This window comes from Hyperolius riggenbachi, chromosome 8 (genome assembly GCF_040937935.1).
Source record: "Hyperolius riggenbachi isolate aHypRig1 chromosome 8, aHypRig1.pri, whole genome shotgun sequence".
NCBI classification, from domain to species: Eukaryota; Metazoa; Chordata; class Amphibia; order Anura; family Hyperoliidae; genus Hyperolius; species Hyperolius riggenbachi.
The window spans coordinates 70,963,992-70,987,275 of NC_090653.1; the positions used below are offsets into that span (position 1 = coordinate 70,963,992).

General features: G+C 41.6%; 1 protein-coding gene across 1 annotated transcript; it reads right to left on the minus strand.

The window, feature by feature from the left end:
* Nucleotides 1-2,061: 2,061 nt before the first annotated feature.
* On the minus strand, nucleotides 2,062-20,310 carry LOC137527350 (olfactomedin-4-like). The gene is made up of 5 exons (XM_068247860.1): nucleotides 20,241-20,310; nucleotides 17,343-17,479; nucleotides 10,202-10,414; nucleotides 6,439-6,598; nucleotides 2,062-2,870 (listed from the first exon to the last, which is right to left on the minus strand). Exons 1-5 carry the CDS (start codon nucleotides 20,308-20,310, stop codon nucleotides 2,062-2,064), a joined length of 1,389 nt encoding a protein of 462 aa, XP_068103961.1.
* Between the last annotated feature and the right edge of the window lie 2,974 nt (nucleotides 20,311-23,284).

Sequence of the window (23,284 nt, forward strand, 5' to 3'; positions counted from 1 at the left end):
TAAGGGCCCCCCTCAAAGTTTTGCTGGGGGGCCCCATACTTTGTAGTTATGCCCCTGCTCATGCCAGAATGATCTGCTTGGTAAACCTTCTCTTCACATCTCCAAACCCTCTGTTTTTCTCCTGTTAATACATAGATGTCTCCTCTGGCCTACACAGAAATACAGGTGCTTATCTCACTCTGCACTCTTTTTACCTTTGACTAACTCCCCTCCTGCTATCTCTGGGATCATAAATCATTTGTATAGGACGTTTTCAATGAAGATATTTCAGATTGTGTATTTTTATTTCCTGTTAGGTAAACAATATCCACTGCTTTGGCTAAACAATGTACTCAAAGCTACTATTTACTTAATTACAGTAGATGAAAAACATTTTGATTGTATATATCCATGTTTCTTAAAGGGAACCTGAAGTGAGAGGGATGTGGAGGCTGCCATATTTATTTCCTTTTAACTTATACCAGTTCCCTGGCTGTTAAGCTGATTAGATGGCTGCAGTAGTGTAGTTTAGCTACTAACTGTGATTTGTAATTCTGGCATTCAGTTGCTTCACACTTATTACTTAGTGGCTTATGTGTAATGTCTTATGCTGGGCATACACCATACAGTTTTCTGTTAAGCCCCATCTACACGATACAATTCTTTGTGCGATTCGATTATGATTCTAGTTACGATCCGATTAAATCCAACATCCATTGTTTTGCAGATGTCAGATTTAATCGGATAGTAAATAGAATCGTAATTGAATCACACAAAGAATAGGATCATGTGATTTACCTGCCAGATAGATAATTTCCAACATGTTGGAAATTATCTATCTAACCATCTACCTGCCTAGCAATTAGGCATTGTTCATCTCAGCAGGAGATAACCAGAAGACAATGCACCAGAGATAATAACCAGTCTCTACAGAAAATAATCTAACAGAAAAATCTAAAGGCCCAAACACACACTCAACAGCGGTCTTTTATGCAGCACAATTGTCAAAAGACTTTTGTTGTGAAACAAGTTCAAATAACTAAAAAAAAGTCTCTTGCTATTGTTCAAAAAGCAGTCTGTTGGATTGACGTCTTATCAGTCTTATCAGCTTTTTGAACAATCGCAAGAGACTTTTTTAAGTTATTTCACAACAAAAGTCTTTTGACAATTGTGCTGCATAAAAGACCGCTGTTGAGCGTGTGTATTGGGCCTAACAGAAAAATATAACAGGAAATTGTATGATGTATTCCCAGCATAACAATCTGTTAGCCCTATTAAGGTCCGTACACACGCCGGACTGGAGGCAACGACGGGTCCGTCGTCACCTCCTGCTGGGTGGGCGTTCCAACGACAGTCCGGCGTGTTTACGCACTGTCGGCGGACTGATACGGCTGCTTCTGAGCGATCCGCCGGGCGGATCACTCAGAAGCAGCCGTATCAGTCCGCCGACAGTGCGTACACACGCCGGACTGTCGTTGGAACGCCCACCCAGTGGGAGGTGACGACGGACCCGTCGTTGCCTCCAGTCCGGCGTGTGTACGGACCTTAATCCTGATTTATATGCATGAGCACACTCACTCAGCTGAGTAGACCATTCTGATTTGCCCTGGCTGTGTGGCTGTGTACATAAGCAAGGTCTCTAGTCAGTTCGCGGTTTAAGGGTAGCGGTTAAGGGTAAAGCAATTGATTCAAATTTACCAGAATTCACCATCAATTCTCCACAATTCGACATCACACCAAGGTAATTTCCACTCAGTCCCCTCCTATCACATCACCCCCCCCCCCCCCCCCACCTTAGATTATAAGCCTTTGGCAGGGCCCTCCCTCCTTGTGTATCTGTGCACTCCGCTCACAGAGTAACGTGAACCTGAATGACTGAGACCATTACTCCAGTGTATTATCTGGCATTGAGTACCTTATTGTTTGTTGTGCTTTGACTATCACCCCCATTATCAATGTTTGTAACCTTATTTATTGTACAGCGCTGCGTAATATGTTGGCGCTATATAAATCCAATTAATAATAACAATAACACAGATGATCATTAAGTTATGGCACACTATATTAAACTGGCTCTGTAATCTAAAGATTCTTTTTTGCCATAAAAGTGACATAATAGCTGACCAGGAAGCCATCATTGTACATGTAAAGCATGTGCTCATTTGGGTTGTAGGACAAACTATGCATAGTCCCAGCCATTTTCTCCACTAGAATATTGAGATTCCCTTCCTTTCCAGTATTGGTGTCATACATGTAGAAGATTTCCTCTGTCTTTGTATTGTATGTTCTGGTTGCATACAAGACTCCACAGGCCATGAAGGCGTTGCTGATGCCGGGCTTGTAGATCGAGGTAGTCCAAGTCTGCTTCAACTCCAGTGTAGTAGCATCTATTTGGCTAATGATAATTTTCCCACCCATTTCCTCAGTAGCATATAGGACCCAAAGACCATCTTCATCAGCAGTCAAGTCGATGTCTTGATAAGATGTGGAAGAATAGGAGAAGCGATTATTGTAAGCGGCATCCTTGAGAGCCGCCTGCTCTAATACATCAGTATTCAAGTTATATTTGCATATATTCCTACTGTTGTAGCAATTGTAGTACATGCCGTTGTTGAACATGATCATTCCACCTCCTTGTCCATATCTGTTAGAAGGGAGTCTTTTATAAGTGTTGTGTTTGTAGATCAGCAGATCGTTGTAAGAGGCATAGAGGTATATATATTCCATTATGCGTCCATCAGTGTTAAGAGGGGCAACCCAGAACCGATTCTGGTCAGCTTTTAACTTTGAGTCTTTTCCCCAACCTCCATATTTGTAGCTTGACCCAAACAAATTCTGTTGAACTAGATAGGGCTTGCTGATATTCGAAATGAGTCCATGTTTACAAGAGCCTGTGCAACATAACAAGAAGTGTTACAAAATAATGCATAAAACATCACACAATGTAAAACTGGAGTAGTCAGGGCCTTTTCACACCGGCTGCATTCTGTTTTCATTTTGAAAAGGTTTGCACTTTTCCTACAGTAAAGTTACAATTGGAATCATGGGAATGCGTTCATACTGAATGCGTTTCCAGTTTTTGAACAAGGCAATCATAGTTCTGCTGCATTTTTCCTGCATTTTGATTGAGCTCAACATAGTGAAAAACGCAAAGTGCATTTGCTTTTTGACATTTTTAATTGTGAAAAACTCCTGTCTTATAGAACGGTATTAATACTTTATTGAGGCCTACAAAGAAAAATCTCCCTTGTTGTCCTTGCTCAACAAAAAAATTTAGTAAATTGTGTATTTTCCATAAATATATAGTAGTAAAATATTGTATAGTGCAGTGCTTTACAGTGTACACAGAATCATTCATATTCGTTAATATTACTGTGCTTACACAGCACACAGTAATGTTACAAAATGTGCAGTAATATTCCTGTAGCATTCGCTCGTAACTACCACGCGATATGCTCGTAGCACGACCACAGTACTCCAATAGCGCTTATGCTAGGGAATTTTACCGCACGCTTTGTAATATTACTGCACACTGTGTATGCACGGTAATATTAACCTCCTTGGTGGTATGGACGAGCTCGGCTCGTCCAAAACCGCCGGAGGGCGCCGCTCAGGCCCTGCTGGGCCGATTTTAATAATTTTTTTCTTAAAAACACGCAGCTAGCACTTTGCTGGTTGCGTGTGACTTACGATCGCCACCGTTTGCCACCGATCTGCCGCTACCCGACGCGTAACACGGCTCCCCCCGGGGCCCCAGCGCAGCCTGGCCAATCAGTGCCAGGCAGCACTGACGGATGGATCGGGAGTCCCAGTGACGTCACGACGTCGATGACGTCACTCCGTTCATCGCCATGGCGACGTGGGAAGCCCTAAAGGAAATCCCGTTCAGAATGAGATTTCCGGACGGGGCTTCGCGCCGGCGGCGATCGGAGGGGTGGGAGGGAATCTGCAGGGAGGGGGGAATCATGTAGCTAGCGCTAGGCTAGCTACATGATTTAAAAAAAAAAATTCAAAAAATAGTGCGCAGCAGCCACCTTGGCGAAATCAGTAGAACGCCAGGGTGGTTAAAGGACCACTATCGCAAAAAAGTAGGCAGTTAAAATCTGACAGTCTGACAGAACTGACAGTTTTTGGGCGAGTTCATCTGTTCATGGGGGATTCTCAGGGTTTTCTTTGTTTTCAACAGCACTTCCTGAACAGCAGTTGCAAAGTCTAACTGACAAAATAGTGTGCAAGTGAGTAGGGAGGCTGGCTGGTATCTTACGATTTTGGCAGATAAACTGCCATTCAGGAAATGCTGTTGAAAACAAAGAAAACCCTAAGAAACCCCCATGAGGAGATGGACTGGCCCAAAACCTGTCGGTTCTGTGAGATTTTAACTGCCTACTTTTTTTGTGATAGTGGTCCTTTAATGCAATTTGATGAATCAACCCCACTTTTCTTTAAAGTGGCTCAAGATCTGATAATGCCTACCACAATCTTGTAATAGATATTGGATGATAACTTTTAATAGGAGATTTAAAACTGGTGCTATATTGTACTACTTATAAATTACAATGATTATTAAAGGGGTGGAGGGTTAAAGTATCAAAACCCCCTGTCAGACTAATAGGCCTAAGTATACTGAAAGGCCATTTCCTCTGTTCCCCCCTCTCTATGAATGTTTGTCTACAAAACACACAATCACTCCACACCTAAGCCAACATGTTTCACCCCCATAAACTTAGGGGGCTTCATCAGGAGACTTCATCAGGGGACATACAAAGTGCAACAGTGCCTTATGACCTCCCTACTGGTGGTAACACACTGATCTATCCACTGATTTATCCAAAGTGATGACCGTGGACACAGTCGGCCCTTTTACAGTATATCATGAAACAAAATAATCCCTTACATACAGAGACTGGAAATATATAACATTTCAGCAGTGGCATAATATTGATAGATGTTCCTGGAGCTGCTCTACCAGGAACCAGGAGACACATATTTCCAGCCCTGTTCAAACTCTCAAAGTGAAATTCCATGAAATAAAAAAATTGCTTTCAATGTATGAGTGCTGCACATTTTATTTGCATATTGATGGGTTATTAAAATACCTATTAATCTCAATTTAAAGGCAGATATCAATTGCTAAAACTGTCTCTAAGCACAAACTGTACAAATTTTCTGTCCTAGAATCTGTACGTAATGTTTTAATGCCGATATCCCAAGTATTTCCATTTCTTGCATGAAGAATCAATTGCACAATACAAGGGGATGTACGCAATAAACTGCGTTAAAAGATACCAGAGCCCCAAAACAGATGAGAACCCCCTGCCGGGAGCCCTATGCACATGCGTGTTGACGTCACACGCATGCGCAGAGTGTTCATGGCCTGCGGTCCTGTACTGATGTACACGTGCCGATATAGGTTGTGGGCAATAGCATGCATGCAACCCGACCTGAAAGCCGCAACGCTTCCAGACCTGGCTGTCCAGAAGACGGGGCCATGGAGCAATTACAGATATATTAGGGGGTAGAAAGGAGAATGGGGGGAGCAGTGGCCATCAGAACAGCTCACCATACATGCCTGATTCCCCCCCCCCCCCCCCCCCCCGTTTCTCATCTGTTTTTGAGCTCTGGTATCCCTTAAGCAGAATTGAGTGCATCGTCTTACTGCACGAGGAGTAGAGCAGAATGCAATACAATACATGCAATGCATTATGCTCTACTCAGCGCACATAAGACTTTACACACATAATTCTGCTTAATGCAGTACACGTATTGCATACAACCCAAGATGTCTTGTCAGCTATTTCCGACAACATGCTGCTCACATAGGGCCAGATGCAATAAACTACGTAAAGCTGCCATGCGTGGGTAGCGCATCAGTTAAAAACAACAAAACTGTTCCCAGATCACAAGTACTCACATCGTGGGTCCTTGCAAAGAGGACCTGGGTGCATATACAAGCATTCAATACAACACACACAACGTGCTCAGTGCAGTGCAATGGAAACCAACAATGTAAGACTTGCCCACTAGTGATCTGGGAACTATTTTCAACTGATGATAGTAATAAATTGCTTTTATTTTGGAATTGAAGATCTGACCCCCTGTTTTTGATTTATGTGGTTATGGCCATTTGTTGATTTATTCTGCCAGGGGTGGCTGCAGGTCTTTGGAAACAGTGTTGAGCATGATCTACTATTGTCTGATGTCCTTTTGGAGAAAGGAACTTCTCTGGCAGCTTAATTTCCTCTACAACTGTGAAGCCATTGTACCAATTTCCTTTCTTTTACTCCAGTGACTATGTAGACATTGCTGTTGTTATGCTGTTCTTTGATACAGCTGATGGACAAATGTCCCTTACATGCAGTGTGTGGTTGTCTCCAATGCATTTGCTTTAAGCATTAGCCTGTGGTGTTCTGCCTATTTTTTTTTTTTTTTTTTTTTTTTTTTGTATTTGTTGTTCGTTACCATAGTCTCCTGGTGGAAGGGCTGGCACATTAGGTCTAGTATGGTTCTGCTGACATTCCTCCAGGCGTTTCTGTAAAGCTGCAACCTCTCGTCGGATCACCAAAACATTGTTCTTATCATAGATCTCCAGCTGGCCAACCATGATGGAAATGTTATGGATCTACAACAGAAAAAGGGAAAGCTGGTGAAATGGTGTACTCATGAGCATGTTTGATTTTCTTATAGAAATCAATGAAGATAATTCACACACTGTCCTTGGCAAATTGACTTATAGAGTATGAATTTCTACAATCCTTTAAGTGAAATTCCATGCAAAGTTGTATTTTTATAAAAGTGATGTTGTGGCATCAGGTATTGTCCTTCCTGTCAGTACAATCAATGTAATGTTCCCAGGCTATGAATAGATCTTTTCTGCCCTGCTTGGGAGGATGGTGCTGAGATAGCAGGACAGATCTTATGGAGCATCAGAAAGCTAGGCAGTGCTAGCGGGGAGATTGGAAACCAGAATGCTGTGACACCACTTGTTATGAGTAGCATCTTTGGCTGCCCCATTCCCACATACACACATCATGCAGTCTTGGTGTGGAATGGTCAGTGAGATGCAAATGTTGAGTTGATTTAGAATCATGTGATTTTTTTTATGCAGTCTCTAAATGGAAAAATCAAATCCCATCAAGGAGGAATTTGGTCCATTTTGCAACAATTTACGTACACCATTTGCATAAATCTGCATCGAATTATGAGCAACTCATTGACCAGCCCTAATTATGAGGATAACTTCCTCCTCAGGTGAAGCCAGATATTTGCAAATGCCTTGTGGTTTAGGATGTCATTGCAGCGTTGGTTCCCCATGAATGAAAAGAGTTATACCTCTACTTTGCAAGGTGTATATGTTAGTATATCTGAATGTATGCCTGTTTTTTCTGAGACAGGGCTTTTCGGCCCAAAGCTTGGCGCGGCTATAGCAGTAATTCTATAGTCTGCGCCCTGAACACGGTAATTAGAGGATCCGGCGATTTCTCCTTCCATGTTGCTATGACTCGGAGGGGGAACAGTAATTAACATCCCCCCCCCCCCCCCGAATTTGTGCGGCAGCAGGGTAAGAGATGGAAGGAGCGCACTGCACTTGCGTCAGTCTGGCCACAACTGGCCGAAGTTATGGGACCTGGTACCTGCAATAGAGAAGGCTGAGGACGGCGACGAGGGAGCGATATGTGCGGATGGGGCTGGAGGAAGCCCCAGATATGTATACATCTTGTATGTTTGTTCGTCTCTGGTACACTTTAAAGGGATGGAGCAATAAACAGACCCAATGAAGAACAGATCTGTATACCTATAATATATGTATCATTTCGTAATTAAAGCATAACATTTTTGTATATTTCACTACATCCCTAATCATAGTATACTTGTGGGGAAAGGGTCTTGGTACTTTTTAGGGGCATAAATATCATACATGATGGTGAATTTCTAGGATGGACATCTGTGAGCAGTAAAAGGGTCACAACAGCCCTATTAACAGAAAAAGGCTGCTGTGAGTCATGTAGTTGGACGCATACAAATAGTAGACTTGAATGAGGTACATTTATGTGAACGCAAGCATACTAAAGAACAAAAATCTCCGCTGTAGGGGATGATGTGAAAATTGTCCTAAATAAAACAATAATCAAGCCAAGAACTAAAGCAGATGCATAACTACAAATCATTGGGCCCCCAATGTTCACACCCCTTCCCTTGCCTTCCGTTGGTACCCTCAACAGCCTGGAACCCCATCATGCAAGGGTCCTACAATAAGTGTAGACATCATAATCTTCACACCCAACAAGTGTAGCCAGAAAAAGAACAGATCTGAAGGATATACCCCTTTATCAGAGGGAATGAAGTATAAGTTGGGGCCCCCTTACAGCTCTTTGCCCCGTTACGGTTGCAGGGGCTGCTCCCCTGTAGTTACGCCCCTACACTAAAGTACTCAACACATTTGTAGGAGACAAAAAGTACTGTAATTTAGTAATGGTTAATCATAAGATTGTAAGCTCACAAGGGCAGGGTTCTCTCCCCCTTTTGTGTCTTGGTAACCATTATACATTTTATTCATCATGTTAATTTTATCACTGTCACTACCAATTCGATAATTTGTATTTTGTATCATTCTTTGTATTTTGTTACTAATTATGTAGCTTGTATATTAGTGTACACCATTGTCTGTATTATGTACCCCATGTTTGTTTCTTACTTTGTACAGCACCACGGAATATGTTGGCGCTTTATACATCAATAATAATAATAATAATAATAAGCATGTGATCTATCTCAGTTGGGTCATGCGAGTCCATCAGCAATACTGAATAGCTTAGAGAAATCGGTCAGGTGTCTCTGCTCTGCTGCCATGTTCATGCTATTCACAACGCGTCCTGCAGCAATTTTAAAGCTGTACTATAAATGTGGTGGTTGAATTGTGTTGGGGCATAAACAGGTGATAAAATAAGGGAAGTGTGGTGAAAAACAGCAAGCTGGAGAAACGCAAAACCACAATATAGTGGCCACAGATGCAGCAAATGTGCTACAATCTCATCAGACTGATACCCCCACCATATTTGCTTGCTAGACCTCTTTGTGATGTTTCTGTCTAGGCTCCGCCTCTGCCACATTAACAAGCAGGAATGCTTCCTGTAGTACGTTAGACATACTTCTCTGCCCAACATCTCACTACTTGTGCACACCTCCTCTAAAGACATACTATGTCTTTTTCCGCCCCCATGATAACCTCTTAGGTAGGTTTCCTAATAAATGCAGCATGCCACCAATTTCACTGCAAACCCCTGTAAGCACGCAAGGGCAGGGCTCTGTCACCCTTTTGTGTCTAGGAATTCATTTTGTGGCTTGCAGTCTGCTTGCAGCTTGTAGTTTGCAATCTACATGTTATTCATCATGTTACATTTGTCACTGTAATTACCGTGTATTTTGTACCAGTGTCCATATTTGATGTATACAATTGTCTGTATTATTATGTACCCCATGTTGTTTGTTTTTTACTTGTACAGCACAACTGAATATGTTGGCGCTTTATAAATCAAAAATAATAATAACTTGGCTGTTTTTTTTCTTTTTCTGCCTGAAAGGGATCAACTTCAGGCATGCAAGTGACAGATTCTCTCTTGTCTGAATCTTATCAGATTATAGTGTAACCCTCACTGGTAAGGAATCAAAGCCATAAAACTCTTTCCTAGCAGAGAAGAGCTTCTGACTGCAGGTGGTTGATAAAAAAAAGGTCTATAGTTTATGTAGTTTAGCTCTGTGGCACTTGATAGACTGCCATTAAGCAGAGACAATAAAATATTAAATCTACTTTGTAAATGTATAAGCATAAAATAAATCTATGGGATATCCAAAACAAACCCCTCATTTTTAGGAGTAGGCGGATAGATACAGTTGTTTATCTCATAAGTTTATTTTCACCTCTGGTACATTATTTTGAAGGTTTTTGTGTTCACAAGGGAAAAGGAAAGTCTTTTGTATTCCCCCTTCCACACACCACCACCCCACCACCCAGGAAGCCTACTAACAAATGTAATTGCTGGTGGAAAAAAAATACTATCGTCGACATACGTCTAGTTTATGTTATATAAAGTGGCATTAAAAGAAACCAATCACATTCACATATGTTCCTTCCTTATGTGGTTTACCAAGATATTTTACCCAATATCCCCCTCACTGGAGTAAGAAACAGTGGCACTGATTACCTGTATATATATATTTCACTTACCTCCTGATAGAGAGTCTCCACAATTGTATTGGATCCATTTAGTGAGGTCTTCAGCTGCATTATGAGGGCCTCCAACTCTTGGATCTCCAACTTAATCAGTTCAAAGTCCAGTTCGGTGTAGGAGATGCCTCCCAGCTCCATAATCTGTACACGCTTGGCAAGATCCTTCAGCTGATCCATGTACAGGACCAGTGTGCTCTCATAGATTTGAATCTTAAATGAGATTTTACTTGTTATTTTTTTTTTTCCCATCAATAGATTTTTATTATTTTGTTGAAGCAGTTATAACAAGGTGATGCAACACATCAATGTCGGTACAATTGAGTGAACATTGATATACAAGTACAGATATTAAACATATAAAATACTTGGAATATGATGAGAAATAATGGAACATAGACATCTATAAAGCACTAAGAAGTTTTCAAGATCAACAACAATAGCATCTAGTATTTTTCTGATCAGAGCATAGTCCTATTAAGTACAGCATAGCCCGAGACTAATCGCGTCTCTAGGTGTCGAAACACATCATGTCAAGAGAGGGGTCGTCTGTTATAGGGCAGCCATAGAGTGACCTCTATGCCCTGAGATTGAGAGGAAGAAATGGAAACCAAAATTATCAAAATAATAATTAGTAATTAATAATTATCAAATAGTGAAGAAGCAGAGGAAAACCTAGCTACATTGAAATCTGCATCCTGGGGACGGTAAGGTAAGACAGAATTAACCAAAGCAATGATAGGGGAGTTAGTAATGTTGGTGGGTATTTATTGGTGATTTATTACTGGGTTTAATGGTGGTGTAGATTTGCATCTAATTATGATGGAGAGCATTTACACTGCAGGGAAATCTGCTGGCCAGTCAATTGCGAATTCAAGTATAGAGGGGGACGACATAAATAGGGACTTACGGTCTCTTAAATTATGTTCCATACGTAGATTTAGGTCTACTGTGTTTCTCAATTGATTTAGGAAGGAAATGTCCATGGTGCCCCAGTTTTGTAGTATGAGGGATCTAGCTGAGGAAATGATGCGTTATGATTAGTCAGAATTTAGGTGAGTAATTTTCTAGCCCAATGTGGAACAGAGCCAAACTTGTTTTTTTTTTTAATCTTAGGTGTTTTTCATGTGTCCTGCACACTATTAAAAACGAGCTTTATTATGTGTCTCTTACCAAAGTGTAGCTTTGAAAACTTACACTTGTCCACTGACTAATTCTCACTGCAAGATATTCAGACATGAGAGAGGGAATACAGGTATGTCCTGACTAGTAGAGCATGCAGTACTGTTGGACAAGCACTGTAGTTCTAGAGCAGGTATGGACGATGACCAACATTAATCAAGCAAATAATTGCTTAAAATATATATGAATATCACCAACTTGGCTCAACACAGCAGACATGGGATTTAAAATGGACTGAAGTATAAATAATGTTTCACAAAACCGTAACATTTAACACATAGTTTAAAAATTCATCATTATGTGGAACAAAGAGCTCCTTGTGGTCATAACAGAACAATGAAATCTCCTTAAAGAGACACCTAAGCCAGGAATGAAAAATCGGTTTTACTTTCCTGGGACTTCAACCAGCCCCCTGGAGCCGTCCCGTGCCCTTGCAGTCACGAAGCCTCCGGTAACCCGCCTCCAGCCAGTTTTGTTTTCGCTGGCAGGCCCAACAGGCCTGGCCACACGTATTTTTCTTTGGGTTCCCATCCACAATAGCATCTTGCGCCTGTGCAGGACACTATTGAGGATGGGAACATGAAGAGGGATACGTGTGGCCAGGCCTGCGCAGGCGCAGAAATCCCCCTAACTCCCTGTCAAGGTCTGTTAGTGAAAACGAAACTATCTGGCGGCGGTAGACCGGAGGCTCTGTGAGTGACTGCAAGGGCACAGGATGACTGCAGGGGGGTGGTAGAAGCCCCAGACAAGTAAAACTTTTTTTTTTTATTCCTGGCTTAAAGCGGAATATAACCCTGCATTTCAACTTTGCTCTCAAACATTATTTACAGTATATTATATGGAACCAGCATTTTTTTTTTACTAGACCAGCATTGGAAGGGTTACACAGAGCTTTCAAGTTCCTGGACAGAACTGCAGACGCATCCGAAGCTGACATAGATACATTTTGTTTACATAAATGTATCTAAGTGTGGAATGTGACTCATCTCTCTGACTGAGAAGGCGCTGGAGGACAGCCAAAGAGTGTGTAACATTTACCACTTGTTACATTCTATTTAGTTAAATGTATCTAAATGAACTTCTGCATATCTCTCCACGGAACTTTAAACCTCTGTGTTTAACCCTTCCAATGCTAGTTTAGTAAAAAAAAAAATGCTGGTTGCATATAATATGCTGTAAATTATGTTTTAGAGCAAAGTTGAAATGCAGGGTTATATTCTGCTTTAAGTGTCCCTTTAAAGTACTATAATCGGCACAGTTGAAGTGTAAGGGCCCGTTTCCACTGGCCACGCACACGGCTGCAAGACGCGTGGTGGCACTTGAATCCCAGGAGCCGTGCCATGCACGGCTATGGGATTCGCAGCCTCCTGCACGGAAACTGATGGCAATGTCGGCCGAATCACTAAGGTAAGCGATTCGGCCAGCTGCGCCATAGTTTCCTATGGCAGAGTTTCCCCGCGCGGTTCGCCTGCGGGGAAACTACGAATTCGGCCCAGTTTCCGCAGTAGTGTACTTTGCCCACTTATAAAATAATCTACTTGACGATTTATTTAAGTGGTCCAGTGTTTTTCCTCCTCAGTATTCTTAATTTCTGGACAGGGATTGTTTTCATAGACAAAGAAATGCATTTAATATATATAAGGTTGCCTTCTAATGAAGCGGTCAGTGTGACAGATTCACTTGCACTAAATGCGCCAGCGTATGAAAATGCGCATAAAGGAGTGCCCCTTTAGGCCTCCAGCCTGACTTAAAAACAGCATTTATTTCAGCCCTGACCTCTGCTCTGGGGGGTGGGGGGTGGGGGGAATGGTTGTTTATTTATCCTTCTCTGCAAAGAAGTGCCATAATACTCCCCAGCAGATTCAGATCCCTCATAAAACAATTGTTTTGATGTCCTCTCTCCAGCATATATAGTTCCACATGATGCTATATTTCGATGGATATTGTGGAACTGCTTGGGCCCAGTCATTCCCAATTTACAGTGTGTAATGCGACAAGCACATTACACCTTCAGAGAAGTTTAATCGATCATTGGATAGCTTGCTCACAGCCTGAGATATCGATTCCCTAGACAGGGTGTCACCTCAAGCATGATTGATACTCATAGATTCTGCACATTATGACACAGTCTAAAATGTTGGTTTTTATATCATGTATCGGATATCCACAAAGTTATGGGATCATTTTGAGAAAATGCCAAAATCTCTCCCTAAAACAAGGGGGCCCTTCTCTCAGCCTGAGGTCAGATTGCTAGGGGTGGGGGAATTATCTCTTGTTATCATCTCCACCCTCCAGTGGAGAAAGAATTTAAACTGTTGGACACAGGCTGGCAAATGAGAGTCCTTCCTTTGCCAGTCCATATTTCATTAAGGATCTGAGCTTTCCATAATTGGACTATTATATTTTCTGTTTTGGACTTACAATTCTAAAGGACAAAGTAATTCTATAGACTGCCTCAGATAATAACTAGTGATTTTCACTTTTATTCCCATTATTTTATACACAATATCAATCTGTGCAATTGCTGTATTTAGTTTATGCATTATCCTATACAATAAAATGCAAGTGTCACTGCGTCCAGCAGTTTTGTCCCTGCGTCCCAGGATTTTTGTTACTGTGCATGTGCGTAGTAACTGACAGCTGGGACCAGGGAGCTGGACGAGCGAGCGAGGTGGGTGGGAGCAGGCGCGCGGTGCGTGCGTGCGCGCACGCATGCGCACTGGCGGCAGAGGCCGTAGACCTAGAGCCCGTTTTTAAACGGGCTGGGTCTACTATTTTTATTATAAAATAAATGATTAAAAATCGTTTGTCTAAGTGCTTGTTCTGAAAGCTCTGCAAAGAGTTCTGTGTTTCCTAAGGAGCCGTTACCATAACTGATTTTATTGATTTGTTTTGCTATGTCTAGAAAGGATGTTGAATTCTAAAGAACAAAGTAATTGTACAGACTGTCTCAGATAATAACTAGTGATTTTCACTTTTATTCCCATTATTTTATACACTATATCGACCTGTGCAATTGCTGTATTTAGTTTATGCATTATTTTATTATAAAATAAATGGGTTAAAAATCGTTTGTCTAAGTGCTTGTTCTGAAAGCTCTGCAAAGAGTTCTGTGTTTCCTAAGGAAAAGTTACCATAACCGATTTTATTGATTCGTTTTGCTATCTCTAGAAAGGATGTTAAATTGAACTTTTTTTTCCTACAGGATTTAGCTCGAGTTAGATTTGCATATTTTCACCCTTATTGCAATCTCAGATTGTATCGATTGTACATACAATCGTAATTGTACAGTGTGTGGACTCACCAACCAATCCAAAAGGTTACTTTGCCTGCAGTGCTAAATGCCTTCAGGAGTCAATCAGGGTCTGAGGCTGAACGGAAAACGGTGGCAAAGGGAACAGGGATTGGAGGGTGAAATCACATTCATCACAGTCAGCGAACCATGAAACGCACATCAGGCTTCTGTCAACAGTGACAATTTAGCTCTGCATATAATTGTACTTATTAGGGGATTGTTCTGTTATGAATTCAAGGAGCTTGCTCCATTTTCCTCACTCAGTCCCACAACCCAAACATGTAGTGGTACTTTTATTGTCTCCCATGGACTGTAGTAGGTACTTTACTTGTGAGCCCTACTGAAGTACAGTTAATGGTATAACTTGTCTGATGTTCTCTGCAAAGCATTAGAAAAAATGTGTTAGCACAACATATACTTGTACCATAGAGGATAATAATAATGGCAGGGCTGTTATATGCTAGAATTAAACTAGCATAATGTAAATAATGGTGAGACTGAACCAACTGCCAAATAAACAAACTTAAGGCGGCCACTAACGGTCCAATTTCTAGCGAAAACTCATTTGAGTGATCAGAAATTCTGATCGGATTGGTTGTAATTAATCTCCATTGATGCGCACAATCGATTACGAATGATTATAAAAATAGTCGTCCGATTTGATTTTAGTCACACCAAAATTTGGATTTTCTAGTTGGTTGTGATAGATAGGAAGCAAAGATTGGTTCGTTGATGGTGTATTGAACGATTTTTCTTCCGATCAGACTTATCTGATCGCTCAAACGATTTTTCCGCTGGAAATTGGATCGTTAGTGGCCACCTTTACACTAATACCAAGTATAATGTACTATTATTGTTACTCCTTTGGAATTTCCTTCCAACATACACTTTTCACTTCAAACCCGTTACATTTTTAAGAAGTACCTAAACCAAAAAACGAGTTTCATTTACTTGGGACTTCTACTAGCCCCCTGCAGCTGACCTGTGCCCATGCCGCTCCTCAATGATCATCCATTCCCCCGCCGCGGCTGGGTTTTATTTTCGCACAGCGGCCCACTGCAGATGCGCAGCGCTGGCCATCCATATACTTGTCCGTGTTATAGTCTATAATAGCGTCCTACGCAGGACGCTATTGCGGATGGCAACGCGGACAAGTATACAGATGGCCAGGGCTGTGCAGGAGCTCTAGCCTGCCAACTCCAAGTCGAGCGAAAACGAAACAGAGCTATGGAGGGGGAATGGCACATTAAATGGCACATTAAACATGCCTGCCATGTAGCTCATTCTGAAAAAAAACAAAAAACTTAAATTTTACATCTTCTTTTTACATTTCAAAGTTTAGCAGAGGCCTTTATTACACTACTTTCGGAGCCTGCCTAACTGCAGAAAGTTCCGGCAGATAAGTACTGATGTAATTATTTTATGGCACACATTAGCAGATAAAAAAAACAGAAGCTTTCATTCACAGGAGGGGTGGAGATATTGGACACTCTCCTTCAAGGAGTTTACAGAAGCCAGAGATGCCATCGTCACACCTTCCAATTGATAAATAATGGGCAGCTAGAAGGAGAGGGGAAAAGCAGCGCTTGGATCTATCCAAGCTAGTGGGGAAGGGGGGGGGGGGGGGAGATTAGATTTACTTACCTTGGGCTTCTTCCAGCCCCTAGCAGTCTATCAGGTTCCTCTCTGTAGTAGTTGTTTTTACCCTTGTTACTAACTATGAATATTCCCCATTGCGGGGTCGGGGTTCTTTCGGAGGGGACAGTGGCACCCTGGAGGGCAACGGAACAACACTGAGGGACCTGACAGATTCCCAGGTGCTGGAAGAAGCCCAATCTACTCCCCCCTTCCCTTAGCTCAGATATCCTTTATAATACACCTTTCCAGACAAACACGCAATCTAATCTAGACCCAAAACCTTTCCCTTCAGCCTCTGACCAAGCGGGGCTTCTTAAACATTCTAATTCAGAATTTCACTACCTCTGGACATAGATCCTCCTTGTTGTCTTGCCTTGTTTCCTTTCTACTCCTTTAGATTGTAAATTCACAAGCTTAGGGTTCTCTAACTCTTTATTTCTTGTAATTTCTTTGTGTTTTCTTATATGCACTGTATTCATCAATGCATCCTTTATGTTGTCTACCAACTCTGTCCTTTACGTTGTCTACCAACTCTCCATTATGTACCCACGCCTGTATGCTGTACCTATGTTTATTTTTTTCATTGTGCAGTGGATGATGCCAGCACTATATAAATCAATAATAATAGTAATTACAATTGGTTAAGATACAAAAATGATTAATCGATCATGTAATAATGTAATCTTCAAGATATATATATTACTTAGTGTAAGGCTTGGTTCCAACTGAATGAAAAAACATATCCGTTGGGTACATTTTGCAAGCTCTGCCCAGTGCAGGAAGCAGATCCTACCGTTAAAAATAGGATATGTTGTGGCACATGGAATGCAGAGTCTAGACTTGCTGCATTTTCCCTGATGAGTGGATGCATTGCCCATAGCTTAGCTACCTCTGGTGCAACAAACCCACTGCTGAAACAGAATGAAGCAGGTCCCAGATCTGTACGATCCGCTTTGTGCCCGACAGACCATTCACAAATGGAAACCAAGCCTAAGTGACCACAAATGTTTGATATTCATTGTCTACCTTAGTGGATTCTTCCTTGACAACAATGGTCAAGTTATGATTGGCGTTTTCTAGATTCTCCAGTCGATCAGCAGGGAAGGTGGTATCTGGCAGGACAACGGTGCAGTGACAGACTCCATTCTCATCCAGAGATCCTGATCCAGAGTCATAGATCCAATTGTGAGCCTTAAAACACAAACATATTATGGACTTTACACACACTAGACATGATGTACAAACATTCTTCAAAGCTTGAAAATAGTAAAACATCAGTTATCCTGCAAGCTTTGGCTGAATTCATTAAAGAGAATCTGTATTGTTAAAATTGCACAAAAGTAAACATACCAGTGCGTTAGGGGACATCTCCTATTACCCTCTGTCACAATTTTGCCGCTCCTCGCCACATTAAAAGTGGTTAAAAACAGTTTTAAAAAGTTTGTTTATAAACAAACAAAATGGCCACCAAAACAGGAAGTAGGTTGATATACAGTATGTCCACACATAGAAAATACATCCATACACAAGCAGGCTGTATACAGCCTTACTTTTGAATCTCAAGAGATCATTTGTGTGTTTCTTTCCCCCTGCAGCTATCATGCACTGAGGTTTCAGGCTGCTCGTTTTTTCCTGCAAACAGCTTTGCCCTTGTCTGTAATTCCTCAGTATGTGAAAGCCCAGCCAGCTCAGAGGACGATTTATCCAGCTTGTAAATGAAAAGAGAGAAGAGAGAAGCTGCTCTAATCTAAATAATACACAGGCAGTGTGCATAGAGGGGCCAGGAGGGGGAGTTCATAGCAGAACCACAACACTGAAGAACTTGGCAGCCTTCCAGACACAGGCTGACAAGTCTGACAAGAGAGAGATAAGTTGATTTATTACAGAGACTGTGATAGTATAAAGTGCTGCAGTAAGCCAGAACACATTAGAATAGCTTTTGGAACTTGTAGGATGATAAAAAACAGGATGCAATTTTTGTTACGGAGTCTCTTTAAAGACAAAGGACTTGATTCATCAAACTGTGCTGCTAAATTGTTTTGTGAAATAGGTCATAGGACTGCTCATCGCAACACACACCCTGCTCCCTCATTTACACTACGTGTCGCCCATAGAATTCCCATTACCCAAGCACCATGCGTTAAGCGCAGTGCTTACGGTAATGTGCTGTTGCCCTTGCATCAGCTTGGATACTTCTGGTGCACCACAAGGGACCGCAATGAGTATGAAAGTTGCCATCGACTTTCATTGCATTTGTGGCCCCTTGTGGCAAAATAGGATGATGCAATGTAGGAATTTACTGATAGTGTAAAAGGGGCCTTAAAGGGGAACTATGGTGAAAATTATGCTGTTCCATTATCCCCACCATCAGTTATTTAATATGGACAGCATACATTTAATCAAAAAACTTGTGTTAAAAAATAGTTCTAAGACCAATACTACTCTCCTACACAGCTGAGCTGGGTCATTAAATCAACTCTTCCTGATAAGAAGCGATGGGCTGGGCTTTTCCCTGCTCTCTGCTAAACTGCTAGCAGACACTCTTCTACAGCGAGCTGATTTATAACTCTGCTCACACACTACAGAACTGTGCTGTTGCTTGTCACATGCAACTAGCTAAGTAAATAAATAAACAGGCTGCTAATTAGTCACTTACATAGCTTGTTACATTATAGCTACATGTGAAATGCAATAGCAGGGCTCTAGAGTGTGTGAGCTATGTTATAAATCAGCTGTGGGCAGGGTGAGGCACAAAGCTGCTAGCAGTTAGCAGAGAAACAGCCCAGCCGTCACATTTTTATCAGGAAGAGCTGATTTAATGACACAGCACAACTGTGTGGGAGAGTACAATTGGTCTTAGAAACTATTTTTCTTTAACACAAGCTCTATGGTGAAATTTATGCTGTCCATATTAAATAACTGATGGTGGGAATAATGCAACAGCATAATTTTTGCCATAGTGCCCCTTGGGGCTCAGACACACTATAAGTGTTTTTCCAAGCTCTTTTTGGCCATCAGAGCTCTCTAAGAGCTTTTTAAAAAATGCTCCCATTGACTTAACTTACAATTGCGGTAAAATCGAGATCGCGTTTTTACCATGATTTTACCATGATTTTAACCATTTGGGGACCGCCTATAGCAAATCCTATGCCCCACTTGTGGCTGTCTAAGCATAGAATTTACGCCTCCCGCAATTTCCACTCCTGCCGCAATCGTGCACACCGAGAGGGGAGATGAAGCTGTCATATGACGTTCCCCGGCGATCGGTGCTCCCCTCCACTCTGGCTGGCATTCCCGCTCGCTCTGCATTAAGTGTCGGGTCCCAGCTTGATGATGTCCAGAATGGGAACCTTCCATATCCCTCTCCTATCAGATTTCCTTAAAGAGAACCAGAGACGAAGCACCCTTATGTTTTTTACCATATATATCAGTGGGAACATTAGAGAAAACACCTACCATGCTTTCTGTTTCATTCTGCACTGCACAGCTGGTTTCTTATCAGCCCTGATAAAATCCCCGACTGAGCATTCAGTCTGCATTTGCTATAATAACTCAGTTATAATGATTCATGAGCAGAGCCAGCAGAGGGCAGGCTTGGGCTTGAAAAGACACCAGAAAACACAGACTCAGGTATAAAGATTCCTGAGCAAAGCCAGACTGAATGCTCAGTCGTGGATTTTATCAGGGCTGATAAGAAACAAGCTGTGCAGTGTAAAATGAAACAGAAAGCAGGGTAGGTGATTTTTCTAATGTCCCCACTGATATATAGGGTAAAATACATGAGGGTGCTTTGTCTCTGGTTCCCTTTAAAGGACAACATATTGATTCAATAGGAAGGTGTCCTACAGTAAAGATGATTTAGGAAAACCTGTAAGCAGTAACTCAATGTAGTCTTACCTTGTCTTCACAGTGAGATGGAAGTCTTAGAATTACTTACCAGACTGGTGGCCTCATAACACTGGATGCTTAGGAATAATATGATCAAAGACAACATGGTGGCTTTCTGGTCGTCTCGGTGTGAAACATTTAATGTCACATCTGTATATATACGTTAGGGTCCTCCTCCACACCTCTTTATAATCACATCTAATAAATCCTGTCATATTATCTATGTTTGTGAAAATGACACAAGATTAAGAAAGGCTCTACTGTAAATTGAAAGGAGAACAGGAATAATATATGACATGCCGTATATCAAGTATGGATATCTAAGTGGTGGCACCTGGACAAGTGTGGGAAATAGAGGCTCCAAGAAAAGATTCTTGTTTTTCCTAGAAAAAAAAACTGCTCTGCTGTAAAAAGTGTAAGATATAAAAATGTAAAGAAGACCTTTGGATTTTACTGCAGGATCTGACCAAATAGAGATAGAACATCCAACTATAACCTACAAACAATAAAATCATGCTACACAATTTAAACAGAGTAACCAAGCAGCTCAGGGTGACCCAAACTACTAGGAATGTATAGGGGATAAAAGGGACCAAAAAACCCTCCTACCAAAAAAAAACAAAGCTTGGTGTATTTGCCTTCTTAAAACAGAAGGAAATTTGCAATAATTCAGCTATAAGTGAACATTTGTGGTTACCCACAATGCACTACTACTGAATATGCAAATTATCCCTTTTCGCCCTTGTAAGCCAAGCAAGCATCCAGAACCACTGGTGTATAGCAAGCCTAAAGCTTTAAATTTTACACAGCCACATCAAACCCACATGTAGACAGCCTGTTTCGGACTTTTGGTCCTCATCAGTACATGGCAAGGATTGATAAGGCGGTATGAGATAGGGCTTGGACCAGTACAACAGAGTAACCAAGCAGCTCAGGGTGACCCAAACTACTAGGAACGTATAGGGGGATAAAAGGGACCAAAAAGCCCTCCTACTAAAAAAAGCAAAGCTTGGTGTATTTAAAGAGGGACTATAACCCAGGATTGAACCTCCAATAAGTGGCTGATACCCCCTTTCCCATGAGAAATCATAACCTTTTCTCGAATAGATTAAGGGGGGGGGGGGGTTCACTGCCACACAAAACCAGTCCTGCACTCCCTTCACAGGCTACCTATAAAATGGAAGATCCTATTCAAGATCGGCCTACTGACATTTAAAACACTACATAATCTGGGCCCTGGATACATGAAAGAACTGTTGTAGCTGTGTAGCAAAACCTGCAATCTCAGATCCACAGGTTCTGGTGGATGGTGGCCATCTATTTGTTATGGCTACCTTTGGGAGGTGATCTTAAAGCAAACCTGTAGTTAAAAGTAAACTGATGGAATAAACAATTGTAGCTATAGAATTAATTTTAAATAATACTTTCCTGGAATCCCATAACATTGTTTTGGAATACCCAGACAGCTCACAGGGACCCGGAACCACCTGGTAGATATAAAGGGCTAGAGGAGACCAAAAGACCTTTTTAAAAAAGCAAGGCTAAATGTACAGTAATTTTGCCTTCTTAAAACAGAAGGTATTTGTGATAATTCAGATTTAAATGAGCAACTATGGTTTCCCATTATGCATCACTCTTGAATATGCAAATCATCTCTATATGCCCATGAAGCCAGGCTCTAACCCAAACCGCTAGTGTATAATGAGCTTGTAGCTAATCCAACATGCAGAGCCTGTTTCTGACTTTTTGGTCCTCATTAGTGCTTGATATGGATTGATATGGCTCTATGGGTTAGGGCTTGGACCATTACTGAGGAAAACCAAAGCAGCTCGTGGTGACCCAGAACCACTGAAAGGCAAAATTAGCATAGCATTATTTTATATCTAGAAGTTAAAAAATCTAAAAGTTTTATTTCTAAAAACCCCTAGGTTTAAAGCTTTTACTGTCTCGGTATAATTACAACAGTTTTTAATGTTTTTAATTTCCCACACACAAATCTTAGACTTTTAAAACTTTTTTTTATCTGTTCTCTGCACTCACAAGCATTTCTTGCCATACAGAGTTTTATTAGCTCTAGTTATAGGCAAGCGTTAAGGTGCATATGCATTCATAAATCTGGCCCTGGTAGTATCAGAATAAATACTTGTGATAGTAGTAGTAGCACAAGTATTAGTAGTAGCTGAGAAAAAAGGTTGCAACTGTGTCTGTTCTTTGCCTGCACATGGGATCAATGGGATTCATTGACAACAATCCAGGCACCCACACTTGATAGGGTATAGCTTATTCCTTAGCATAAAACAGCCATCTACACCACCCCAAAACCTCTTAACACTACATAATAAACACACGGACCACAATGGCAATTTGGATAAATTTAGGCCAAAGCAGCCCATTTATTTAAAACCAACAATGTATAACCAAAACATAGCAAAGTTTTGGTTATACAACCACATTCAAGTGCACCCCATCCCCCCTTAAATATAAGCCGCTGTCCTCCTCCAACTCTCTGTGTCTAATGGCCAGACCCCCATTCCTGATCACAAACTTGGTAACCTCCTTATTAAGCTTAACCCTGGCCTTGTTGATTTTCTGCACAGATCGTGCCAATCTCCATGACGTGCGGGCGACCATATCCGACCACACTATTATTGTAGACGGAAAAGACGACCTGATCCTTAAAACATCAAATTTGAAGTCTTTAATGATAACCCTGGTAGATCTGGAGGCCAGGTCATTGCCTCCCACGTGCAGCACCACTATATCAGGGGCTCTATCAAGCCTAGAGAACCGATGTAGTTCAGGTAGGACCCTTGACCAGAGCATCCCCGGGAAACCTAGCCACCTGATTCAGACCTGGTCGCGGGGAAAGCCGAGCTGCTGACCATCCGGTCTCACGTCGGCTCATTTGGCCCCCCATGTCACATAAGAATGTCCGAGTATCCAGACCAGGATCTGTGCACCTGAAAAGAACAAAGAAGACTACAGAAAACTAAACTATAAACTACAAGGCCCAGCCTACACTAAATGGGGGCGAACATAGGACCTGAACCGAGCTGACTCCCATCTCCCAATCCTCTGGA